The sequence below is a fragment of the Brachyhypopomus gauderio genome, chromosome 1 (genome assembly GCF_052324685.1).
Source record: "Brachyhypopomus gauderio isolate BG-103 chromosome 1, BGAUD_0.2, whole genome shotgun sequence".
Taxonomy (NCBI): Eukaryota; Metazoa; Chordata; class Actinopteri; order Gymnotiformes; family Hypopomidae; genus Brachyhypopomus; species Brachyhypopomus gauderio.
The window spans coordinates 6135433-6148407 of NC_135211.1; the positions used below are offsets into that span (position 1 = coordinate 6135433).

Consider the following 12975-nt stretch of genomic DNA (forward strand, 5'->3'; position numbering starts at 1 on the left):
GATCTGAGATCAGCTCTTCTGCTCTGGGATGCTGTGTGAATATGCGCCCAGCGTGGTCTCAGGGCTGCAGTGGACTTGATTAAATTAGCATCCAGGGAGAAGGTTCGCTTTCAACCAAATCTGATTTCACTTCCCACCCCCTCCGTGCTGAGCCTGGACCTTGGAGAGAGGACAACAGCGAGAAAATATGTGTGAGTAGAAGATAGAATGGGGACAAGAGTGACAAACACACACACACACACACACACACACAGATGGAAGAGGTGACTTCTCCAAACTCAATTAGCCAGTCGTGAGTTTTTATCCTTGGTGTTTTGTCAAAGGGGAACTCAGAATCTTCCCATACGTGTTGCCCATTTATCTAAATCATGACATAACGCACTACATTAAAACACTTTAGCTATAGCTGATATAACGGGGGTAACCTAAGAATGACGATCACATTAACGCTGAACGAGTGTTTAAGAGTCCCTATGAGTGAACATCCAGCTGCGTCCGTGCCCTGATGTGCAGGAGGGTTTCTGCATGATTTCTCCATGAAGAAAGGATGCAGGCTCACCTCCATACAGGTGCCAAACCTCGGCACTCTAATACCTTCTTCAGGAAATGACATCACCTCAAACCAGGCACATACTAGCATTTTCAGGGGAGAAAAGGGGGGGGGGGGAACAACTGCAAGAACCATCTTTCCAAATGACGTCTGCTACAAACATTTGTCTAATGTTCAGCTGTCTAATTTCTTCTTCAGTTTGAGTTGCAGTCAGTGTTAGGTAAGCCCACCTGCCATTTTCCCCCACTCAAAAAGAATAATCATATCCAATCAAATCTTCACCGGATGAATGCGTTCATTCACACACATGCCCTGAGGGGAACCTTTTTAACACACGCACCCGCACCCGCGGTTAACACCCCTCCTCTCACACAAGAATACCAACCTGCAGGTACAGCACTTAACATTTCGTAGGGTGCAATCTCGCTAAGCACCGTCCGCGTCAGAGCAGACAGCGTGCATTGTGATACCTCGCGCGGCTGATATTAAGGCAGCCTTAATCTGCGCCACGCTGTTCCCTCCATCCCCATCCACAGACTCGCTCGCGCTCCCCCCTCGCCGCGCGCCGAGAGCCAGTCACTCCACACAATGGACCCTTTTCATCATGCCCAGACCTTCAGCAGACGAGGCGGCACCTAAGAGCCCGAGAACCCCCCCCCCGGGCTCGACTCTAGCAGACTGGGTGGTGGGATTCAGGCTTCTGTCAGAAATGCAGGCAGAATACCGGAGACGTTCCAATGCAGAACTGGGAATTTCTGTTTCCTTAATTGTGTCAGTCGCGACAGCTAATTGAACAGTTAGTGTAACCGATTAGCCCTATTTCATCACACCTGCCCCATGAGGAGAGGGGGAGGTGGGTGGTCTGAAGGTCTGGACCTCCATGGCAGAAATTTAAACACTATACACAGTAAGATACAGCGGGTCAATGTGTGACAACTATGGAAACGTGTTTAACGGGACTTCAGTCCTGCTCAGTGCCTCTTGAATGTGAGCATATCTGGCTGATCTTCCCTGTTCAGTTGCTGAAATAATTTTTCATTTAACCACTGCCACCAGCACCACAATTTAAGACGGGAAACTAAATGGTAACCTCCAGAATAACAGCCTAAAACGCATCTGAAATAAAAGCATCGCTTTGTGTCCTATAAGATACAGGGTATGATCAAGAGACAGTCTAACACCAGAAGTACTCTGGGTACCGAGTACTGGTACTCAGTGAGTACAGAGTGGTCCTGTAAGTGCACTTAGTAAAGAAAACAGTGGATTCTTCAGTATCAAGAACAAGAAATAGGTAACCTAAGCAAAGGTAAACGACAAGTAACCTCTGGTTGCCTGCCTGTAAACGACTGTGGTACTATAACAACCGGGAGGTTAATATAAGCATATTTACATCAAGCAGCTTTGGAGGATAATAACACCAAATCTTTATTCATATCATGCGATGCTTCACAAATACCCGTCCGGGGCCAGAGGCAAAACCCACTGTGGGAAGACGGCGGGCAGACAATAGAACCGTATCTGCAGTCATTAATTCAGAAGTTTAAAACATACAATCTCAAGTTTCTTTTTCAGGTTAAAGCTGTTCAAAGACAGGAAAATGGAGCATCTCCCTCCGAGGCGCTGGCTTTGCTGAGTCTGGGTTGTGCACAAGCGCACACCTGCGCGATCTAGAGGTTTGGTCACCGCGTTCCTCCAGCAGGTCCAAGTATAACACGGTGACAATCTCCATAAATCAGGAATGAGTCTCTCGGGGGAACGTGGACGTCTCGAGTGGCTCCATTGAGTTCAGAATGGAACAACCGCCTTATGCGCATCAGCTGGGGATACGAAACTCAACATCGCCACCTAGTGGATGAGAATATGTACGTTGACTTTACGATCGTTAACCATTCGTATATGAATTAGGTTTAGCAGGGGCCGTGTGTTGTTCAGATTATTCCGTGCTCAGCTGGTGTAGGTTACCAAACGTGCCTAAAGAGCTTCGAGCGAGCGTGTCGGCGTCCTTTCGCCGTTTGCCTTCAGCATTAGAATGCATTAAGTGTGGATTAAATATGTAATTCTGTGCACACGTTAGATTAATCTGCTGAACTGCCAGGTTATTGTTCCGTTTACTATAAACCACACAGACACAATCTAAAAACACGCTAAGTTTTACTCATGAACCACTGGAACACGACCTTTCAGACAAGTTCGTTGCCTGTTTTAAGGATACTACCGACTGGTGGTGTGTAGTGTCTGTAGCTCTTTGGTGTGAGGGAAATTTTTGCGTTTCAAAGCACAGACTTGTTGAAATTGTCATCTTGGGGTATTTTACTTTTTACTCTCTGAATGATGAAATGGATTGCGGGGCCAAGTGGTAGTTTAAAAACCTCGACATTTGACGGCTGTCTGCACCTTCCCGAAGGCCTCAGACGTTAGTCGTGGCGGTCATGGCCGCCCTGCTGTGAGGAGACACGACTCGGTACTCCGTCGTCTGTTTGACCTGCTTAAACCTCGCTTAAGTGACGTCCAGTCAGTCTCTGGCGGCTCTTAACGTCACTGACCCTTAAATATGGTTTTGTTTTCATCTATAAAGGCAGGATTTCAATATAAACTTGCACATTTTTTTTTACTCAGGCACTTAAGAGAGAAACGTACGAGGCTTTGAGAGATGTAAAACGCTAAACCCAAGGTCAACGTGGATGCGTGCTCGTTGACTGAATTCGATACGAGAGCTGTATGACGAAAAATTAAAAAAGCTTTATTGCATTTAAATAAGATCCTTGCCCACCCCCTCCCCACATTGACGTCACTGACAGCAAAATGTTTTCCATGTTGGTTTATTAGGTACTTATCCGATATTTCCATCATTTTCAACTCAAGGCTATTACAAAGAACTGTGGCGTCAAACACACTTCTTTGTGAAGTGAGGCCGTTCTGCTGAAGCTCTGTAACGTGGTACACTGACGTGCTGCCTCGGTTGCTTGAGCAGCTGGTCCCTTGGGGCAGGTTAGGGTAAGTGACTTCTTCTAACCTGATTTGAGAACAGTTTATCAACTGTCAGTCAGCAGGGGCTGTCAGTTCTGCGTGGATCTCCATGTATTCAGAGCCTTTAGTATCGGAGTGAAAGTGCTGACCTGGGAGCAGTTCTTACCATCCGTGTCCTTCAGAACACTTGGAAACTCTGGATGAATGCTGGATGTTTGCAGACAAATTCCTAGAAAACAGCTGTCAGACAGGGCTTAGTGTCTGAGGTTCCTCAGTCTCATGTGTATCTTAGGGTGCCGGCCCTAACCCTGCAGGCCATATTTCAAATCCACAAGAAAACTGAACACAATTTCTGAAAGGTACGAGAAACACCCCCTTCCAGTGTCTTAACATCACCAAAAGGTATGGACAATCCTTTATTCAAGATTTAAAAAATAAAATAAAAACCTTCCTGCAAAACTACAATACCCACGATCCTCTAGGAAACTGAAGATCCCCCCCCACACACATGGTTCTCTGGCTTCCACATGTCAGTTTACAGGGCTATGAGGTAGGAGGGCTGGGGAAGCCATTTAAAAACCCAGAGCCCAAGGGAGCGCCGCCATAGAGTCAGGCGAGCGGCTTTCTTACCAGCGCGCACCCCCCCCCCCCCCCCCCCCCCCCAACTTCCCCAGAGGTCAAAGGTAGGAGGCTGGGGAGAGAGGGGTTGTGCGGCGGGACGTGCTCGTGATGGAGCTCGGCTTCTGAGGATTGAAGACGCTGAGCAGGATGCCAAAGCCATGCTCCCACACCGCCATAACCGCCCGCTCGTACATCCGCACGCAGATATGTTTATACATGTAACATTACACACTAAAGCCATGATAGACCTGAGCAATATGAGGAGTATATTCGGATGTAGATATAACTTTTTAAAAGGGGGGGAGGGCCGAGAAAACTGAAAGGACAAACGTGGACGGTTCTATACACCTCCCAGACATAAACGTTTTTTTCCCCCTCATCCCTTTGATTTTAAAAGAATCAAGTAGTATACAGTACAAACACTCACAGAAGCATTTGGTTAACGCCTGATCGTTCTCGTTAACCATCCTCCCAAAGCTCTTCCAGCACTGCAGTCAGAAGGAAGGTGGATTTACTGTACACGACTTCACAGGCTGCTCGTGTCATAGGAAGCTTTTAAACAGGGAATATACCGTTTACATACATCTACACTTTCAACTTTTTTTTTGTCTTTTTTTCCCCAGAGTAGAGCAACATAGTTTGGATAAATTAGGAGGTGTATATGAAATGTAATGGACTGGTTGATCCTACCATAAAAGTTCTTTTTAAAAAATCTCTTTTTTTGCAATTTTTCACATAAAACATTTGTTTGTGTGTATCCGTGTTTCAATAGTTTATATGGGCATTAAGAAGAGAGTCGAGCATGTTGATAGTGTCCGCGTAGTCCATATGCTGCCCATTCAGGCACAGGGAAGCCCCGCCCTCAGAGCTCTGCCCCTCCCCCTGCCTCCTGTCAATCTTCCCCACCTGGGCGTGGCCCAGGGCCTGACTCGCAGGCACAGCGGCAGGGGCGGAGTGAGTTTTGAAGGAGCGGTGGCTTTTGTGATGGCCGCCGTGACCGTGGGCGTGCGAGTGTGAGGCGTCGTGCCGCGGTGCTCGGTGAGACGAGTGCTCCCTGTGTTTGTCTCGGCCGGAGCGAGGGCTGTGTCTGCTCTTACCGCCACCGGCCACGCCTCCGCTCTCCGACACCTTGATCTTCATCTTCAGCTCCTCCTGGCTCGCGCCGCCGCTCTCCACCGAGGAAGAGGAGGAGGAAGGGTGGCGGCGCTTCAGCGAGCCGCTCTTGGTCGCCCGCTCCTGCGCCGGCTGTCCGTACTTGGCCCGGGAGGATGAAGACGACGACGATGATGCTGCGGTCTCGGGCGCCGGGAGCTTGCGGTGCGGTTCGCTCTCCTCCACGTGACGACGTCGCTGTAAGAGCTCGGCCGCCTGCTTCTCCCGGTACTTCTCCAGGGACAGTTTGGTAGTGGGCGCGGGGGCCGGGCAGGGGCCGTGCTTGCTCGCCGGCGCCCCCGGCAGGCAGAGGTAGGAGTCGGACTGGCTGCTCTGGCCCACGAAGCCGTAGGAGCTCAAGTTCGACAGGCCGTTGAGGGAGAGCGTGCCGCTGTCCAATGGGAATGAGGTGGAGGGTTCGGCGTACACGCCCCCCATGAGATCAGACTTGCTGTCCATCAGTAAGCTCTCCTGGGTCAGAGGAGCCTGGAACGAGGTGTCTATTGACTGGCTGTCCGTTTTTGACCTCTTTGCTGCTTGTGTGGCCTAAAATATAAACACAAAAACATTATCGGTCAGGTGGACGCCTCATGAACTCAATCTTTTACAAGCCGAGTCAAACGGAGTCCGTGTGTCCGTCCTAGCGCCTGAAGCCGTACAGGCCAACAGAGCGACGTGATAAGGGAGCGGAGCGACCTCACGTACCCGCCAGTTTCTGATTCTTTTCAACCTGCTGGGCGTTTTCTCCAAAATCTGCAGAAACTCGTGTGTTAATTCTGCAAGAGGAAGGAGAGAGACGGCATTGGGGAAATTGTGTTGGCAGACAGACAGACGGACAGTCAGACGGACAGGTGCGTAGGAAGACTGACGGTCCAGCAGGTGCAGCGTGACGGCGGGGTCCAGGTACTCCCACCAGTGCTTGCCGTCAGACGAGACGGGGATCTCCCAGTTGGACCACTTGCAGGCCAGGTGGATGCAGACGCACGCCACCACCGTGGGCTTGTACTGCAGGCAGAAGGTGGTCAGGTGCAAACTGGACAAGACACGAGGGGGGGAGAGAGGGGGGGAGGAGAGAGAGTGAGAGAAAGAGAGAGAGAGGAGCACAGGTTCAAACCGGTGTCAAACTCATCGACATAAGCATCATTCTCTTCAAAAGGCTTGTTTCATAACTGTCAGTCATCTTGCTGGTGGTGACGTGGCCCAGATGGCCAGAGCAGGTTTTATACATAAACAACTGGCCTGACAGACATGACACGCCTACTCTCCCCACACACACAAGCAGTCAGATATCGCGTGCATGGAAACACACAGAAGTCTGGCCAGGTAACCTTCTCATTGGAGGTGAGGAGAGAGGGCAACATGAGAGCAGAGCTCAGCTGCAGGGGCAGGAGGGACGCGTGGACAGAGTCACACACACCAACTACCCCCACCACCCATTCTGACAAACATACACTGGGCTCTAGCCAGGACTTACAGTAAAGTTCTTCTTTATTAAGGAACGATACTATTGTTAAAATGAATAATGTTATAATACATCTTCAGTTTTCTCAACATATTTAACAACCTGAAGGTCCAGGTGTCATATTTTGTCTTAAGCATTAAAAACATTAGCACTGGCAGCTCACACTGAAGCACAGATGTGCCATTGGACAGGGCGCCCCCTATCTGTGCAGCCTTAAACTACACAGCCACAGTGATGGCTTATGTGGACCGGTCACCACGAGGGGGGGAAAAAAGTCTAATTAAAAAATGTCTAAGGGATAGAATTAGCAAGCACAAGGTTTAGCCTGTTAGCATGTTCTGCAATGATAAAGCCACAGTGAGAATAAGCATGCCACATTTCTCATGACAATAAATATCACTTCATTATATATATATTGTTGGTGTTAGAGCATTATTACAGTTTAGCTACTTTTTTGAAAAATTTTAAAACGTCATTTAGAAAAAAATCTGTCATTAGTTTAAAAAATGGAAAGAAAACATTAAAAAATAAGATTAAATGTATGTACTTACCGGCAGGGTCTCTAAGTTTACACCTTTGCAACCTTTAGCTGATATTCAGGCTACCAATTGAGTTATTAGACCTATGCACTCTCAACCAAGCAATATTCAGGAGCACCCCTACACTTCACCCTGTGCATTCAGCCTTCCGTGCCAACACATGGCCCTTGTACAATACACCGCACAGCGCCGGGCAGCAGAGCTCCCCCTAGGGGTCACTCCGCGCCCAGGCGCAACAGGGCGTTGGACACAGGAAGGAGAACCCCGCAGAACAGGAAGCTATAGGGTGCCATCGCAGTGCAATAAATATGGTCAGGGTAACAACCTGTTGGTAGCCATGAAATAGGACGTCTGGGCCAAATCCTTGCTTGCTGTGTGGGCAAAGGGGAAATAAGGGAGGCAGGGGGGGAGAGAGAGAGAGAGAGAGAGAGGGGGGGGGGGGAGATGAGGTTATGCTAACTAGAGAGGAACAAAGCAGATTCTGGACATTTGCTTAATGTTTGATCTGTTTCCAAACATAAATATTCCAACGTAACGGTAGTTTGGTACAAATCGAAGTATTGGTACAAATTAAACAATACATCAACGCATCAATATATCGTTACAAGTCTGCTTCATCCTTTACAAGTCTGGAATGCAGGGAGAGAGAGAAGGAGAGGTGGAGAAGATCGCGAGCGGGAGAAGTGCTTGGAATGAAGGTGGAAGTATCTACCTCGTACTAGCTGGGAACATCTCACAACATCTGTGTGTGGATGCTCTATAGTAATTTCAAACCCTGAAATGAAACACACGATTAGGAAACAGCTCTCGGAGAAACAACCGCTTCCTCAGATGAAGGACGGTGTAACCTACACAAGAAGACCTACACGACGTACGAACAGAAGAAATCCATGTTACTAAAGCATACGCTCAGTTCCACTGTTGATGTGCAGTCTGTAATACCATCGAAATCAGAACTTAACTGCAGACTATTAAAAAGCCCTTAAGAAAGGCATCATGGCAGTTTGGGCTATACAGATGTTCTGTGATTATCTGTAAGTCGGGAGACTTTTAATCCATTATGCCTCACAAACCATTCCTAGAGCCCCAAACTGGACATTAACATGCACAATAATAAAGATATTTTCTATTAGGCCGCAAAACCCACCAAATCTTGCATGTAGTCAGTGTAATTCCCACCCAGCATGAGGTCAGACAGCTCCAGACTTACCAAGGGTCTGCAGTACTATAGTTTCTAGTAGCACAAGGTCTTGGGCCTGTTGGAGGTATGCCTGGAGCCCAGAAGACAGACATTACACACTGATATGCAGCTTAAAAATCAGGTCTATTTCACGTGAACGAACAGGTTTAGTGCGGCACATTTAAACTGATGCTTATCGAAGCATGCAGAACAGAGAGGTCTGTCGGTCAGCCCACGCGAACCAATTCACTCCCATCTGACAATCACAGCTTTAACAGTGCAACAAACTAGCATCATTCTGTTTTACTTTAAAGCCAACTTGGTAAGCTTTTTTTGGGGGGGGTGGGGGGTGGTGGTGTCACGTGTCTGCAATTTTGCAAGGCTGCCGATTTATGCTGCGTCACCCAGCCTGGAAACGTGAGTCGACTCAAGTCGACCACGTGATCCTCGTCAGACCCTTACTCACGTTGCTACTGGCGTCCAGTTGAGGTTCTTGTGGGTTAAGACAGGCGTGCGCCACCTTAATGACGTGTTCAAGTTTCCTGGGCTGCTCCTCCACTTTAGCAGCCAAGAACAGCGTGGTGGGGGAAATGATCTGTGGTGAAAACGAGTATTAAACACAATCCGCACTGTTAGCATTCAAATGAAGGATTTGGATCACATGCAGATGGAGAGAGAGAAAGAGAGAGAGAAACACGATCTTCCTGAAATAGTAACCATCACATCGCCGAAACAAGTCATACTCACGTTTCGGTGGAACTTCGTGAAGGAGTTCAGCATATAAAACCTGTGCATGTAGACGATGGCGGTGTTGATCGTGAGCTGGGAGCTGTGGTGGCCACGCTAAGGAGAGAATAAAAACCAAACCAACGACGCAACACGAGCAAAACGCCGCAAATACTGGCGCTCGCGCAGCTCGAGCTGCGTATTTTTAGCCCCACTAGCGCGCGCACACGCACGAGGCGTCGAAACGAGCCTCAAACGTTAACCGCCAAAACAGTTTAATTTTTTAAACAATAAAGATTGAAGTGAAACAAAACGCCGTTAGCCAACCGTCTCGAGTAACCGGTAAAGGCGTGAGGCGGCCGTGACGGGGCTCCCTCACCACGGCTAACGGCGACTAGCAGGGGGCGCGCGCACGCACGCGCGGGCTAGCGGGGCTACTTCACTTCTTTCAGTTTGTATCTGTTAAAACGCTTTAACCCCGTTAAAGTCACACAAAAACGACACAACGCGCCACATAACGTAACCGCGGTCGATAATAAACGAGCTCGGCCGCTGGTTCGGGCCCACGTCTAGCTCGGCTAACTCACGAAGCTAATGCTAACGGGTCTTAGCACGGCTGAGCTAGCCGTCCACACGCAGCGGTGTTCGGGGTGAGGATACACGTTGAGCCGCTGGCCCATGTCCTGGATCAGGTTCGCGGCTTGCTGTCGGTACGATAGCTCCCGATCCGGCTCGATTCCACAGCGACGGGACGGCGTGTTTTCGATCTGTTCCCGGTTGAAAAGCCATTTCGTGGAGCTCCGGTGCACCGTCGCCATGTTCGTGCCGACGTCCCCCACGCCTCCTTCCGCTGAGATCACCGCGTTACCCGCCACCGCCGCTGACCCGCCACAGCGCCGCCCGGTGTTCGGGAGGGGCGTCGCAGGCACACACGTGTTGGTTTTATAGGTTACAGTTACTTCACAGTGACAGGTGTGCGGTATACACAATGTTAGACGTCTTCACACTAAAAACCCCTTCTTCAGGGGAGAACAATAATCCTAAAATCCTAAGATTTTTAAACACAAGCAGAGTTTTCACTGAACAGAAGCGTGCCCTAGATTAGTATCTTCATTAGTCTATTAGTCCATCCCATTAGTATCTTCCACTCCTTCTTAGTCCTGCTGACAACACTTAGCCCTGTTCTGAATCAGAATCACTTTATTTCCCCTGTTACACACTTGTCTTGGTGAGAGCACAATCCAAAGTGTATGGCCACGCTCTTAACGTGATAGATTCCTCACAGAGAGAAGACATCAGGACTATAAATTAAACCATGTCCCCAAATGACCCCAGGAGGGTCAATCAATCCAGAAGCTATAGATGACTTGATAAAAAACTTCTGCTTCATAATGCAGCGGTATTTTTGAAGCTCAAGATGCGAGCAAACGCACCGATGCTGTTCTTTTACACACAGGCTTCAAACCCAAGAAGAAGCTGACACCTCAGTCTTCAGATTTGATGCTGTCCTCTGTCACCACCCGACACATTCACTGATTCGTTTATCAGTTCATCCATCTCGTATTTGTGTTTTAAACAATGTAAAAAAATGTCTTCCTCTATTCACACCTTTATTACATTAGGAAAAAGGTCACAGTTTACTCTGTGCGTTTATGCTGTGTGAAAACCGGTCCAGGATGTTTTGGTTTGCTTTAATTCATCATTCGAACCAATGTAATTAATTTTAGAAAATTTTAGTCATGACACTTCCAGTGTGTGGTTCCAGTGTGTATGTTAACAGATTCTCCCTGGCTGGTTCACGTTTAGACTCCAGTTTGCCCGTTAGATCAGACAGGATGCTCCACGTACAGGAGTCTGGGTTTCCATCAATCAGCTCTTAGTTTGCTGCGAGGATCCCGTGCAGGTCTGGCCAGAGGTCTAATCAACTAACGTGCGCGTTTCAATTAGAGCTCACATGTCGCGCACTCCAGCATTAGTTAGCGAGGTGGTGTGTGCTCCGCGTGCTTGCACACTACGCTGAGACTGCACCCTGTGCGTCGCTCGTGCGCCCAGCGCGAGCGGAACCCACCGCGCGCCCGCACGCGCGCTCACTTCTCGTGCAGGTGTGAGATGGTTCGCGTGCCGACCATTTGAAGCGCGACCGAATAACAATGACGGACTCCTCGGCTCCTGACCCCAGTCCCGCACCTGACCCGACTATCGTGGATCCCGTGTCTCAAAACGGACCGTGCGAACCGCCCGACCCGCGCCAGCCCAAAACAGAAAGTCCCGGAGACACTTTTCATATGGATCAAGAGATGAAGATAAGCGAGGTGGAGGATAAAGGTAAGGTGTAAATCACGTTTAATACGTACCGGGTCTGGTTTGGGTCGTGCACAAAGACGCACTGGTCGTTTGGTACCATATCTGATGGTACCCTGTGCGTACGCATGTGTGTGTATGTTTACATGAAACTGCTTCTGGTACCGGTCATAGACAGGCTGTGAATATGTAAATATGGTGTTAAATGTGTTTTAAAGGGAAAAAAAAACATTTCACTGCGAGTAAAAAATTTAATTATAGCCAATCTTCTCGTATAAACTGAATCCAAATGGGAATATGATTGACATATTAAAAATTGCCAGTTATAAAGACTTCAAAATACGCACGCACAATATATGTTCTGTTACACTAAAACTATTATCCTCATATTAGTGTATGAGGTCTACATGGTTAAGAAAACGGCGCATTTGTTGGAGAACAAACCGTGCGTCGTCACTTTAACTTCCATCACTTATCCGTTCCTGTTCATTCTTGTATTATTCATGAATTGATTGATTTGTTGGTTTGCTGACAGACCTTCTGGAGAGCAGTTTGCGTCTGAAACCCCACGAGGCGCAGAGTTACCGTAAGAAGGCGCTGTGGGTGTCGTGGGTCTCCATCGTAGTGACGCTCATCCTGGCCATAGCAGCCTTCAGTGAGTACCGTCTAACGCCTAATGGACCTCACACCTACAGAGCTGGCAGCTGTCAACTCCCCACACGTGTTTCTAAAAGTCAGCCCTTTCTTTCTACATGCAATTGGTATAAAAGTTCTGCTGTGATTCTATTTTGTGGACGGTCCGGGTAAAATGGGGGGTGTGGGTGGGGGAAGCTCTTTTTGTTTCTGCTCACGTTGGAGCCGCTTGGTCGCATCGTTTAAGCGATGGTTGTAAGCTGTGGGGAAAGATAGAGAGGAGGGTCATACTGCACTGCACAGGCTGTTCAGTCGTAGCAAACACCCCCTTCAAGTTGTATAAAGAAATAAACAAACAAATGAAATATAGAGATCACGTACCACCTGGCTAGGGTGTAATGAAGGGCTATATGAAGACATTTACATCGGCATGGGTCTACCAGTCTTACTGTACTACACTGTAAGGTACTGTATAGTCAAGGCTACGGTAGTGTACATTTTTATATTTTCTGTCTGATAGTCCAGGGGTGGTGATGAAACCCAGTCTGTTGAACGTTGAACATTTGGAAGATTATATATTCAAGTGCAATGTGAATTTTTTTTTCTCGGAGGCAAAGATTGGTGTTACCTTGAGCTGTATCCCATTGGGAACCTTGTGACTCATCTCTCTCTCTCTCTCTGTCTCTCTCTCCCTGTCTCTCTCTCTCTCTCTCTCTCTCTCTCTCTCTCTCTGTGTGTCTAAGCTTGGTGAGTTGATCTGGGACTCTGTGAGTTCTTTTGCCAAGCTATAAAAACACGCTCACGTAGCAACGGCAGCCGCTCAGTGAAGAATGAGTGATGTGAG

At 48.3% G+C, this 12975-nt stretch overlaps 2 protein-coding genes across 3 annotated transcripts in view; one reads left to right on the plus strand and one right to left on the minus strand.

Moving 5' to 3' along the window:
- Positions 1-3353: 3353 nt before the first annotated feature.
- ccnt2b (cyclin T2b) lies at positions 3354-10102 on the minus strand. Of its 2 annotated transcripts, XM_077021694.1 has the most exons (9): positions 9858-10102; positions 9219-9300; positions 8938-9066; positions 8502-8562; positions 8004-8066; positions 7617-7662; positions 6160-6323; positions 5996-6066; positions 3354-5836 (listed from the first exon to the last, which is right to left on the minus strand). In XM_077021694.1, the coding sequence occupies exons 1-9, from the start codon at positions 10013-10015 to the stop codon at positions 4904-4906; spliced, it is 1707 nt and encodes a 568-aa protein (XP_076877809.1). In that variant the 5' UTR covers positions 10016-10102; the 3' UTR covers positions 3354-4903. The 2 variants fall into 2 exon arrangements, 1 of the variants encoding a protein (XP_076877809.1); XR_013133999.1 differs by lacking the exons at positions 3354-5836; positions 5996-6066 and having other exon boundaries at positions 6184-6323; positions 7304-7662; positions 9858-10098.
- Positions 10103-10197: 95 nt separating this feature from the next.
- tmem163b (transmembrane protein 163b) overlaps positions 10198-12975 on the plus strand; it is a 40228-nt gene continuing 37450 nt past the window's right edge. Inside the window, exons 1-2 of the mRNA XM_077021858.1 lie at positions 10198-11522; positions 12034-12153. Of these exons, the coding sequence (XP_076877973.1) occupies positions 11348-11522; positions 12034-12153 (295 nt within the window). The 5' untranslated portion in view covers positions 10198-11347. The remainder of the gene's footprint in view (positions 11523-12033; positions 12154-12975) is intronic.

Excerpts from the sequence above, each read along its gene's own strand:
- ccnt2b (XM_077021694.1), bottom strand. The coding sequence starts at position 10,015 with ATGGCGACGGTGCACCGGAGCTCCACGAAATGGCTTTTCAACCGGGAA. Across the intron at positions 6,324-7,616 it reads TATTTCATGGCTACCAACAG|TTTGCACCTGACCACCTTCT; the intron begins GTTGTTACCCTG and ends TGTCTTGTCCAG. Across the intron at positions 5,837-5,995 it reads AAAGAATCAGAAACTGGCGG|GCCACACAAGCAGCAAAGAG; the intron begins GTACGTGAGGTC and ends TTTATATTTTAG.